The 14,224-nt window shown below is 41.8% G+C and overlaps 1 protein-coding gene across 1 annotated transcript in view; it reads left to right on the plus strand.

Moving 5' to 3' along the window:
• The window catches only part of LOC307040406 (solute carrier family 23 member 2), a 58,466-nt gene that overhangs the window by 13,988 nt on the left and 30,254 nt on the right, over positions 1-14,224 (plus strand). The window contains exon 3 of the mRNA XM_079683199.1: positions 9,917-10,074. Coding sequence (XP_079539325.1) covers positions 9,917-10,074 — 158 coding nt within the window. The remainder of the gene's footprint in view (positions 1-9,916; positions 10,075-14,224) is intronic.

A 14,224-nucleotide genomic window follows, 5' to 3' on the forward strand; every position in this document is an offset into this window, starting at 1 on the left:
TTTGAGCTCCATACTGTTTCAGAAATAATCCTTGATAATCCATGGTATGGCGTTTCATCACGGCAGTATTTAGTTTAGACAGTAGCTGCCGGGTCCCGCATGAGCTCAGCCCCCTCCTTTTTATTTAATCACATTTTTTTTTTTTTTAAAGCTTTATACCCCAAATCAGCACTTTTGAAACAGGAAGTGAAATAGAGGGATATTAGGCATGGCTAGAATGGGTGATCTGCTTGGTATTTTGAGCAAAACACTTCATAGACATGTTTTTTATATATTTGTATATATCTGAGACCTATGCTATTGCCTAAAGATAGCATGATAGGTGACCTTTAATATTAACTAAGAAGCATGCATACAAAAAAAATCATAGATTACACAATTATAAAATACACATCTGTATCAGTTTTTAAGATATAGCAGCCAGGTCTATCTTGTCCTGTTCTCAGTAAACTTTCTCACAATCCTACAATAACGTGCTTAAAATCATTTACAGTAGTTAACATTAGAAGGTGATTTAGAAGACCTCGAAAATGATCTAGCCCTTTGTGAGCGGCTGTCACAAACATTCAGTCAGTAAGCCACAAGGATTACATTTTGACATTAAACCTGACATCTTCTGATCCAGCTGCTGTCAAGATCTGACAATAAATTACACTCTCATGTTGAAAGACACAACTAGTTTCTTTATTTGGTTGAAATCCATTCTTTACTTTTGATTTACAGAAGACAGTAGAGGACACATAATATTGTTACACTTATTTATTGAGTCTACTTTAGAATATCTTGATTTTTAGAAGCCATGACATTTTAATACACTACATTTACCTTAATTAGTTACTTAATAAATGTACTTAATTTGTACTTAGGCCTGCAAAATGCATACACTTTAAAGAGGTGGTCATGAATCAGCCATTTAGATATTTACAGTGTAATAGTTTCAGTTTTCTTGTGGGTTAGGGTGACGGTTAGGTATCTAACCCTCACCCTCACCCTCACCCTAACCCTAAACTGTTATATTGTGTATACATATATATGACTTACTATTTTTCATTTCGTTACATTTTTATTGTTAATTATTGCTTCTGTAACAAAATAATTTCCCAAATTGGGATTAATAAAGCATATCTACCTATCCAGATTATTTATCTATCTATCTATTTGTCTATCTATTTATCCATCTATCTACTGTATCTAAATATATATCTATCTATGTATCTATCTACTGTATCTAAATATCTATCTATCTATCATGCCTATCTATCTAAAAAAGGAGGGAAAGCAAATAAAGGGTTTTTTCGGTGGGTTTTACTTGACATTGAAATATGTAATGTATTTACTATTCATCAGGGCACATGGACATGCTGTGTGATATAATACCTGATTATGTCAAAGAAAAACGGGCACAAGTTCAAGAGTGGCATGTCATGACCCTTAACTGAAAGATTCAAAACACAAAAATAAAATAAAAAGAAACTTGAGAAGTTAACTGTTGACCCCAATCAGTCTCTCCAGTTTGACCCATCACTAAAACAGCTAACCTCTTTTTCCACTGGGATCATTTTCTTCAACTTCTCATCGTGAATATTTTTATCACCTCTCTGTTTCTACTTAAAGGTCCCCTTTTATACTGTTTTTCGACAATATATTGTAGGTCTCAGAAATATACAAAACATGTCTCTGAAGTGTTTGGCTCCAAACACCAAACAGATCATTGTAGCATTACCCATAATCCCCTCTGTTTCAGCCCTGTTTCCAAAGTGCTGATTCTCTGTCTGTTACTTTAGATGAAAATAAGGAGCCCCTCCCCACGCCCCTCTGAGAGTTATTTGGTTAAAAATAACTCAATGGTGCTCTAGGAGGAGATTCAGGTGATAAGGGGGGGGGGGGGGGGTGTTACCTTGGTTACACAAGCCAAAACATCGTTATGACCAGGGGTGCACATAACTGGTACGCAGGTACGCATGCGCGGCCTAAATGTGGAATGCGTAACGTCCCGTGAGTCATTGCGCACCTTTGCGTACCAGGTCAAATCAAAACATATTTGGTGTACACGTGTTTCATGTAAAAATTCAATGGAGTAGACATGTCGAAAAAACAAAAAACACTGAGCAACTATTTTGGCGTTTCGCCACCTGCAAAGAAACAACAAACCGAGCCAGAGCCGAAGAAACGATTATTTTCTGTTAAGTGGCTCCAAGACGTGCCGTGGCTGGATGCCGATGATGATCGCACGGAAATGTGGTGCAAAATATGCCGCTCGCATCCACATCTAGCGGACAAAACGGGTACGTTTTATACAGGCTCGAAAAATTTCAACCACCCTTTGTTTGAAAAACATGAAAAGAGCAAGGAGCATTTTAATGTGGCACAAGTTATTGCTAATAAACAAGCTACTACAGAAGAACTATCCAACCACCCACTTGCTAGATGGCAAGGCAAGCTGAATGAAGAGCAACGGCAAGCCCTGTGTAATATTTTTCTCCTCACCTTTCATAAAGCTAAACATGCACGTCCTATGTCTTCCTATGCTGAGGATATTCCTTTACTGAAGCGGCTCGGAGTAAATATCGGAGGCGCATATCACTCACGTGAAGGGGGGACACGAATAATGCAGACCAGTGCTTAATTTGTAAATCATAAGGTGCCGGAACGCAAAGTACATATGACAGCTCAGGGATGACGAGACGCGTACAGGTCCCGGAACGTATACAGAAAAGGTGCTGAAAACAACATGAAAATGTCCACTTGCAACGCTGTGGGACTTACAAGCCTCAATTTCAAATAGTATCCATGGTATAAATGTTATGACGATCATTTATAATTTTTTAGGCTAGTACGCACAACATAGGCAAATGCCCACATCACCACAGGTGGGACTTCAGTATACAGCCAGCAATTAATTTCTCAACAGGTTTAACGTGTAAAAAAAATATGTATTAGGCCTATTCAAAGATTGGCACGGCGGCCTATTAATAGACAGTATGTTTGCTCACCATATTTAGTTGTTTAAAACACCCCACATCACGAGCATGTCCGGATTGTCCTCTATCTCTTTTTTTCTGCTTTTACTGCGTGTGTCTGTGGCAGTTCTGTGTCCTTTGGCCACCCAGGACCTCACGTACGGGACTGGATTGAATTTAGCCAGGGGGGGTCCAACAAGATTTAGGAAGAGTAAAGATGACATGGTGGATGTGAGCAAAGAGCTACGGTTGGGAGTGCAAATCAAGTTCATTTGAGAAAATCCGCGCTCACATTCAGCACTTGCAATGGGAATGCTGTTGACAGCAACAAGTAACTCCATCAGCTCATCGGGGGTGTCTTTACCATCTGAGTCTCTGTACGTTCTGTAGGCCCGTATGACTGCGCGCGGGTTGGCAATGTTGAAGCGCTGACACAGTGACTCGACCTCAGTCTCTCCATACAGCGCACCTGCGTCCTCGGGCCAGTATTGTGCGTAAAGCACCTTCAACTCCTCAATGAACTTGTTATATCCAGTTTTATCTGGCATCCGGCCTCCTTGAGATAACATACGGTCCTCCAAGTTCTTGGCCACAGTTAGAAAAAACGGACCTGTCGCTGGACGTCCCACACTCTTCTACGCTCAATGCGCTCTCCTCTCCTACTGAATCTTCCTGCTGTAAGCCAGCTGATGTCGCGGTTCCGCTCGCCTCTTGCTCCGGCTGTTGTACCGGGCTAGTTGATGCCAGGGTACCCACCCTTTGCTGTTGGTGGTCCACCTGGCTGACGGTAGCTGGCTCCTGTTCCGGCTGGCGGTGAACCTGACCCGCTGCCCGGGCTTGGCTAGCTGTCGCTTAGCTAGCAGGCTAGCTGTTGCGGCGCTAACCTCCTCCTGGTTTTGACCATCAACATGACCGCTGCAGCTGCCCTCGTCGCTGCTTGTGGAGGCTTTTCTGACTCGTTTTGAAGTGTCTATTACCTCTTCCTTCTTTTTGAAGAAAGACAGTCAATTTAACTGTCTTTTTGACATGCTTGCATTGAATCACCGTTTCTTCCTCTCTGCGACGTGCTCCTCATGTGGCGAATTTCAAAAGTGAAAGACGTTTGTCCGTTGGTCCAGCTTTTCAGTGCGTCAACACAGATCTCCGACTCTTTCAAATCTTAATCTTAATAAACGACATGAAATTCTTGGGATGTTTTCTGTAAATTAATATCTGCATATTTTATTTCATTTTAACCATTTTTAATTTTTATTTTTTGTCAGAGGTACCGGATCTGCCCAAATAGGTGCCGGAACACAGGGTGGCCAAAATGAAGAGGTGCCGGATCCTGTTCCGGCAGGATCCGGCTCAAATTAACCACTGATGCAGACCATTGCGCAAACTATCAGTGGGGAGTTGAGACTAAAGTTGAAGTCTGCTGAATTTTGGGGGCTACTTTTTGATGGATCTGAGGACATCACAAAAACCGAGCAGGAGATCGTTTACATCGTGTCCGTGTCCAGCAACGGAGAGTTTACTTCGGACTTTCTTGGACTAATTGAACTGGGTGCTGACCGAACCGCGCAGGCCATAACAGACGGACTGGTGAAGCTTTTCCAGGAGGCAGGCTTGGATGACTGGAAGAAAAAGTTGGTCGCTGTGTGCACAGACGGAGCTGCTGTTAACGTTGGTGTGTACAACGGAGTTGTGCCAAAACTACGCCGACTGGCTGCGGTGGGAGACTCGCTTGTGCACATCCTGTGCACTGCGCACACACTGGAGAACTGCGCCAAATCAGCTGATCGTAACGTTCCTTACTGTGAGACTTTTAATCGATCTGTGGTCAAGCTGCTCCAGTTTTATTTACAGAAAGGTGGAGCAAAACACACTGCTGTGCTAAAGAGATTGTGTCATGAAAATGGGATCCCCTTTGTGAAACTGGGTAAGTTTCACAATATCAGATGGTCTGCGTGGAGGCATGAAACACTGTTAAAAATATCAAGACTATTGCCAGCCATTAAAATGCAACTGGCTACAAGTGATAACAATGACTTAAAGCATATATGCTCTGAGCGTTTTCACTGTTTTCTGGCCAACATGCTTGACATTGGCAACATTTTGAAGATCACATCCATTAGGTTTCAGAAGGGAAAACTGACCATTGGGGAATGTAAGGATGAACTCATGGTGGCCATTGGACAGTTCACACTTCTGCTTGATGCTGAAGGCCACTACAGGAGGACACACACTGTATCTAATGATGATGCTGACAGGGACAAGACAAACGTACTCAGGGGGTTAATTGAAGAGTTTGAAATCAGATATGACTCCCTCAAGTCATCTGATCACTTCTTAGTGTTTGATCCTTCAACTTGGCCTCAGGAAATGCAAGGAATTCACAGTTTTGGCAACACAACAGTTTGCAACATTCTTCAGAAATATGAGGCCACCTTGCAACTTGACAGAGACACTATACTGAGAGAATGGATGCGTTTTAAAGCAAGCAGGAAAACGCTTGGCTGCCACCTCTGTGTATGACTTGCTCCAAATAATAAATTGTAATCCAGATGCTTACTCCAGCATCAACACATTAGTTAAACTGTCTCTTACACTGCCTTTGAGCAGTGCAGCTTGTGAGAGGGGATTCTCACATCTGAACATAATAAAAACCAAGTACAGATCTCGTCTGTCACATGCTCGTCTGTCAGCCCTGATGCACATTCACCTGTCAAAGAAGACCACAGAGACATTTGACCCAAAGCCAGCTGTTGACCTGTGGATGGAGACAGCAAGTCGGAGGTTTAAACAGAGACAGGGAGGTGCATCTGCAGCATCATCCTCTACCATGCAAGAAGTGGAAATAGAGGACAGTGAGGAAGACACTGAGTTAGACACTGAGGAGGACAGTGAGGAGGAATAGACTTATTGAAACCACGGTTCCTGTGGGGTGAGTACCAAACCCTGTCTCCTGGTACTCATCTGAGTAACTCCCTGAAAAAGTTATGTGCACCCCTGGTTATGACATCATAAAGTGGCCAAAATCTGATCAGCTCATTTTCAGATATTTTTATAGAAATGGATCAGGAAAAAAAGAGAGAGAATCTTTGTTCCTGAAACTTTCAGAGTCTCTTTCCACAGAGGGGACACATGTTGATGTAGAAGAGACATGGAGAAGAGGGGACACATGTTGATGTAGAAGAGACATGGAGAAGAGGGGACACATGTTGATGTAGAAGAGACATGAAGAAGAGGGGACACATGTTGATGTATCAGAGACATGAAGAAGAGGGGACACATGTTGATGTAGAAGAGACATGAAGAAGAGGGGACACATGTTGATATAGAAGAGACGTGAAGGAGAGGGGACACATGTTGATGTAGAAGAGACGTGAAGGAGAGGGGACACATGTTGATGTAGAAGAGACATGAAGAAGAGGGGACACACCACACCGCTCCTCCGCTCCCTTCACTGGCTTCCAGTAACTGCTAGAATCCACTTCAAGACACTGGTACTTGCGTACCATGCTGTGAATGGATCTGGCCCTTCCTACATCCAGGACATGGTTAAACCGTACACCCCAGTACGTGCACTCCGCTCTGCATCAGCCAAACAGCTCGCTGCACCCGCACTGCGAGGGGGACCCAAGTTCCCATCAGCAGAAACACGTGGGTTTGCTATCCTGGCTCCAAAATGGTGGAATGAGCTCCCCATTGAAATCAGGACAGCAGATAGCTTACACATCTTCCGACGCAAACTGAAAACTCATCTCTTTAGACTCCACTTCGAGCGATAGAATTACTAACAAAGCACTTATATACTAATAAAGGACTGGCTTATCTAAAGCCAGTTGAGTAGCACTTGAAATGTTTGGCTCTATGAAACCTGATGTACTTATATGATTCTGTTTTCTTAAAGGTTGTATCTTCCTGGTCGAATGCACTTATTGTAAGTCGCTTTGGATAAAAGCGTCAGCTAAATGCAATGTAATGTAATGTTGATGTAGAAGAGACGTGAAGGAGAGGGGACACATGTTGATGTAGAAGAGACATGGAGAAGAGGGGACACATGTTGATATAGAAGAGACGTGAAGGAGAGGGGACACATGTTGATGTAGAAGAGACATGAAGAAGAGGGGACACATGTTGATATAGAAGAGACGTGAAGGAGAGGGGACACATGTTGATGTAGAAGAGACATGAAGAAGAGGGGACACATGTTGATGTAGAAGAGACGTGAAGGAGAGGGGACACATGTTGATGTAGAAGAGACATGAAGAAGAGGGGACACATGTTGATGTAGAAGAGACATGAAGAAGTGGATTTTGCATAATAGGTGACCTTTAAACACAAACAACGTACATTTCTCAGAATCATGTATCATGCCTTCCAGGAAGAGAATGAAGTGGTAACCAGATACCAAACTTGTGTTTATTTGAGTGATTATGGTGTTTTTCAGAACATGTATATCAAATATACATATTTAAACAAATATTTTACGCAGTATTTTGGGTGTTGTGATGGATATTTTTCACAATAAAGATATTTATAGTGCCAATATAGACATCTAAAAGTGTCTTTGTACCTTCGTTGACATATACAGAGCAACTGAAACCCAAATAGATCACAGCAATTTCACGTTGGGGGTCTTTAACAAGGGTCTGTGCTTGTTAAAACACTTGTTAAAAACTGTCTCGACTGAAGAGAAAGAGAAAAGCAGGACGAGTCAAAGTGCTCTAAATTCCTAGCTGGTTGACGAGCTGTAAATCCAGAGCTATACGGAAAGATGTGTAACACCACATGTGTACATGTTTTCTGGGTCACCTCAGAGTCAACTGTTTGACTTTATCATATCATTGCTACTCGTGGGCTTGACCCTCGTCTTAGCCATGGCTTGTTTTTGTCTTCTGCTAGCCAACGCTCGTTGAAACTGCAACCTCCTGGCATACTGTCATCTATCACTCTCATCAGAATGCCCAGGTCACACGTAACACAAACACTTGCCGGTCACGTGCATAGCGCGGGAAGGCCGGAGCGGAGATGTTTTATGTGAAAGCGAAGCAATTAAGCGCTCTCCGACTTCTTTATTTCTCTTTTAATCTAAAAAGCAAAGCATTTACAATTTCAAGCACTTTATCCCTAAATAGTGTCTCTTAAATCTTAATGGTTGTTAAACGACACCTTAATGTTACATGGCATGTGAGCAGAATAATAAGGTTGACTTCTCCTTGAATTTACTCTGATTAAGACTTGATTCTTAAGAAAGGAGTTATCTTGAGCGTCTGATCCCCCTTTGCCCCTTAGTTCAACTATCTCACACCCACAATTATTGTAACATTCTCAAGTTGAGGGTAAATACAGGGCATGCCAACCATAGCAACGGTGCGGCTCATTGGTGTGTTTATGCAACCAATTGGTTTATTCACCAATTATATGTTTTTTATTACAGGTCATTAGATCATTGCTGTATCCGATTAGGTGTAAACATGTTTGAGATGTTCTTTGGGAGCATGAAAACTATCTATCCTGTTAGATATATATACAACTGCTGATCTACACATGGAGGCCTCTTTACTCTTCCTCATATGAACTAAAATACATTGACATATAGGTTTTTGTTTGTGGTTAAAGGCACGGACACACCAGGCCGATTATCGGCGTCGGTGGGCGTCAGGCCGACGATGAGCGTCGACACGCCCTACTCAGATTGGCGTGTCCCGCACCGTCGGGTCTTTTCAGCCGGGCCGACGCCTTTTCGGGCGAAAGGCAGCCGGCAAAATAAATCACTCTGATTGGCTGTTCAGCTTAGCGAATCAGTGCATGAGAAGCGAAACGGAAGTGAGGGACCCCACCAAACTATTAAGAAGGCAAAACTGAGATCTCATTTAACTCCAGCTCTCGACACAGGTTGGGGAAAGCCCCATGAGCTTCTCGCTGTAGAGTGAACATGGAACACACGCTATTTGTTGTTTGTTTACATCACGCAGTCTGTTCTTCTTCTCTCGGTTATCACGCAGTCTGTCTTCAGGTTGTTGCCACTTTTGAATGACGAATACTCACTACCGCCGCCTGCTGGTAAGGAGAGTTATTGCCACTCACGCATGCGCAGTTCGTACGTGCTACTTGGCCTTCGGCTGAAGTCTTTGCGGTGTGTTCCAGTGCGACACATGGCCAAGACGCAGGAGACGTGAGGCGACACAACAGTCGGGGGTCCGTCTGTGTCAGTTCTTTGGTGTCAGCTTGGTGTGTCCGGGCCTTTAGACCCATCTCGTGTAATCCTAATATCCCAAATTTGGTTCCAGGCTTCGATCTTCGTTACAATTTATTTTCCAGTTGTGTCCTCTTTAGCTTTTCTATTAAACACAAACATCTAAAGAACATTTTAGAATAGCCCTGACTAAGAATGATGATTGTTACAAATGAAATAAACTGTACCAAAGGTTTGCATTTTGACATCAATGACAGCTGATCAGTTTTGTTTTACATAGTTTTTACAACTCATCGAGATATCAGCTATTATAATGAGTTATTTTAGCATATAACTTTTCCATTGTTTCTTGTGATGTCTGGTTTTGGAACACCATCGGAAAAAGAAAGCAATTAAGATGTCTTTGTTTAAAGAAACATTATTTCGTATGTAAATATATTCAGAAAGAAGACCAGAGGAAACCAGAAGTCAGGATATTTTAAAGTGTTATGTTGTTTCTTTCCCACCCCTTCAAAGAGTCCCCAGATGATCTAATCATCATCTATTATAATGAGTTATTTTAGCATATACATTTTCCATCGTTCCTTTTGATGTTTGGTTTTGGAAAACCTCCTCGGAAAGCAATTAAGACGTCTTTGTTTAAAGAAACAAAAACATCTTCTATTTAAATATTGTTAGAGAGAAGAGTCAGGATATTTTAAAGTGTTATGTTGTTTCTCTTTCTACCCCTTCAAAGAGTCCCCAGATGATGTAACTTTATCTTCCTCTGCAGCATTACATCCTGGCGTTCGGGGGTATCATCGCGGTCCCCCTGATCCTGGCCGAGCCCCTCTGCATAAAGGACAACAACAGCGCCAAGAGCCAGCTCATCTCCACCATATTCTTTGTGTCGGGACTAAGTACACTGCTGCAGACATCCATCGGTACAAGGTAACTAACCCCAGTCTCACAGTACCAGTGAACCACGATATTGCACTGAAGAAGGTCCACACATATGCAACCGGGGTCGAATTGCGGTGTCTGTGTTGTGTTTCGTTGAAGGATGAGACCCGAGCCAGCATACAGTTGAGCCGATCTCCGTTTATTCACTGACTGACAACAGATATACAACGAATCAGTCGTTATTAAATCAGTTTTCCCTCACACGTGAAACACATTCACAAAAAGGCAAGAGGAAAACGTGAGGGACACAATATGAAGGAGGGAAGTCCCCACAAAAACAATCTGTTTACACATACATGCAGGATTTAACAGCTTCTGGTTGCGTGTGAATTTCCCAGGTATTCAAACCCTAGTTAATAGTGTTCCCAAGTTGCAGGGATCTCAAGTATATTTCACGCCTTTGCCCGGAATGCTTTACACTTCCGATAATGAGGTATGAAGTATTTAAATCGGGATTTATTGAGGATTGTGTGGCAGTATACCCCTGGCCTCCCACACTTGCCCTAACTACACACTGTCTCTTTACTGCGAGTCGGTGCTGAGCTTTATTTACAATATCCTGAATCTCAGGTCAGCTCCTTCAGAGACTCCTGTGGAGGTTCATGTGGAGTTAAACGATGAGTCGGTCCACCAATGGGCTCAACAGGACACTTTTCACCATATGTTGTTTTTCTTTAAAGCTGCATGATCTCAGAAGTGTAGGAGCTTAATTTGTGGCTAACCTTTCAGAATGGTGATTGATGCATCAATCTGAACGCCTCACCGCAGTGCAGCTGCCTCCCACACACACATACATACAGGGCTCCACGCACATACAGGGCTCCACACACATACAGGGCTCCACGCACATACAGGGCTCCCCACACATACAGGGCTCCACACACATACAGGGCTCCACACACATACAGGGCTCCATACACACATACAGGGCTCCACACACACATACAGGGCTCCACGCACATACAGGGCTCCACACACATACAGGGCTCCCCACACACATACAGGGCTCCACGCACATACAGGGCTCCACACACATACAGGGCTCCACACACATACAGGGCTCCATACACACATACAGGGCTCCATACACACATACAGGGATCCACACACATACAGGGCTCCATACACACATACAGGGCTCCACACACATACAGGGCTCCATACACATACAGGGCTCCACATACATACAGGGCTCCATACACATACAGGGCTCCATACACACTGTACAGGCTCCATACACACTGTAGAGGCTCCACACACACTGTACAGGCTCCACACACACTGTACACGGCTCCACACATACTGTACACGGCTCCACACACACTGTACACGGCTCCACACACACTGTACAGGCTCCATACATACTGTACACGGCTCCACACATACTGTACAGGCTCCACACACATACAGGGCTATATACACACTGTACAGGCTCCACACACACTGTACACGGCTCCACACATACTGTACAGGCTCCACACACATACAGGGCTATATACACACTGTACAGGCTCCATACATACTGTACACGGCTCCACACACACTGTACAGGCTCCATACACATTGTACACGGCTCCACACACACTGTACACGGCTCCACACATACTGTACAGGCTCCACACACATACAGGGCTATATACACACTGTACAGGCTCCATACATACTGTACACGGCTCCACACACACTGTACAGGCTCCATACACATTGTACACGGCTCCATACACACTCTGTAACAGTAAGCCTGAACAAATAGCTAATGCTTTTGTTAGAGTTCTCCACCTACACAGTTTGGCAAAAGCTTAAAGGAACAAAAGTGGGATCCAGCTTCCACTTTGACATTGAATATTAAGCAAATATTTAATCTTTATTTGTGTAATACAAGACTCAACACTTTGGTATTAAGGGCTTTATGAAACATCTTTAGTAATATGCGTAGAAAGGTCCAAAACATAACGATAAAAGTAACACACCAATAGACAATTTAACTCATGCATACATAGTCCACATTGTTTCATGAAAAGCCACTTTGAAAACATGTTTCAATTTCCAAATGTATAACTACCTCAGATTCACTTCAGTCCATCCAGAGCATGAGAGATTGAAACTAAATCAGAGCGTTTGAAGAGAAAGAAATGTGTAGATGAAATGTATGCAGATAACAGTTCATATAAATACATATCCTGCAGGGCCATTGCTGCAATGAAAGGTGGAATCATCAGAGAGGGCAAAAGAACCCACATCCTTTACTCAAGTAGAAGTAGATACTCATGTTTAAAAATACTCTGGTGAAAGTAGAAGTACTGACTAAACTTCTTTACTCAAGTCAAAGTAAAGAGGCTTTGAAATGTACTTCAGTAAAAAGTACCCATAACTAGCAGCTGTTTTAAAGAGTACCTGACCTCCCTTTATATTAATAGAACAATAATATCATTGTTAGCTAATGAATGTTTCCATGGTGACCAACGGCAACATGACAACGTTTTCATTGGTCCCTCTTCTTTAGACAAGACCAGGAAATGATGGATACACGGATCGTGTTCAAATCAATAGGCACGCAATGACTCTAAATAATAATGATCACGCCACCAAACACACATTCAAACTAAAGGAACCAGCCTGTTTGGAAAATGAGAGAAGTAGAAAGTACAGGTATTTGAGTTCAACATGTAAGAAGTAGAAAGTACAGGTATTTGTGTTCAACATGTAAGAAGTAGAAAGTACAGGTATTTGGGTTCAAAATGTAAGAAGTAGAAAGTACAGGTATTTGAGTTCAACATGTAAGAAGTAGAAAGTTCAGGTATTTGTGTTCAACATGTAAGAAGTAGAAAGTACAGGTATTTGTGTTCAACATGTAAGAAGTAGAAAGTACAGGTATTTGTGTTCAACATGTAAGAAGTAGAAAGTACAGGTATTTGAGTTCAAAATGTGAGAAGTAGAAAGTACAGGTATTTGTGTTCAACATGTAAGAAGTAGAAAGTACAGGTATTTGAGTTCAAAATGTGAGAAGTAGAAAGTACAGGTATTTGTGTTCAACATGTAAGAAGTAGAAAGTACAGGTATTTGTGTTCAACATGTAAGAAGTAGAAAGTACAGGTATTTGAGTTCAACATGTAAGAAGTAGAAAGTACAGGTATTTGTGTTCAACATGTAAGAAGTAGAAAGTACAGGTATTTGAGTTCAACATGTAAGAAGTAGAAAGTACAGGTATTTGAGTTCAACATGTAAGAAGTAGAAAGTTCAGGTATTTGAGTTCAAAATGTGAGAAGTAGAAAGTACAGGTATTTGTGTTCAACATGTAAGAAGTAGAAAGTACAGGTATTTGAGTTCAAAATGTGAGAAGTAGAAAGTACAGGTATTTGTGTTCAACATGTAAGAAGTAGAAAGTACAGGTATTTGTGTTCAACATGTAAGAAGTAGAAAGTACAGGTATTTGTGTTCAACATCTAAGAAGTAGAAAGTACAGGTATTTGAGTTCAACATGTAAGAAGTAGAAAGTACAGGTATTTGTATTCAACATGTAAGAAGTAGAAAGTACAGGTATTTGAGTTCAACATGTAAGAAGTAGAAAGTACAGGTATTTGTGTTCAAAATGTAAGAAGTAGAAAGTACAGGTATTTGTGTTCAACATCTAAGAAGTAGAAAGTACAGGTATTTGTGTTCAACATGTAAGAAGTAGAAAGTACAGGTATTTGTGTTCAACATCTAAGAAGTAGAAAGTACAGGTATTTGAGTTCAACATGTAAGAAGTAGAAAGTACAGGTATTTGTATTCAACATGTAAGAAGTAGAAAGTACAGGTATTTGAGTTCAACATGTAAGAAGTAGAAAGTACAGGTATTTGTGTTCAAAATGTAAGAAGTAGAAAGTACAGGTATTTGTGTTCAACATCTAAGAAGTAGAAAGTACAGGTATTTGTGTTCAACATGTAAGAAGTAGAAAGTACAGGTATTTGTGTTCAACATCTAAGAAGTAGAAAGTACAGGTATTTGAGTTCAACATGTAAGAAGTAGAAAGTACAGGTATTTGTGTTCAACATGTAAGAAGTAGAAAGTACAGGTATTTGAGTTCAACATGTAAGAAGTAGAAAGTACAGGTATTTGTGTTCAACATGTAAGAAGTAGAAAGTACAGGTATTTGTG

Source organism: Notothenia rossii, assembly GCF_949606895.1.
Source record: "Notothenia rossii genome assembly, chromosome: 5".
Lineage (NCBI taxonomy): Eukaryota > Metazoa > Chordata > Actinopteri > Perciformes > Nototheniidae > Notothenia > Notothenia rossii.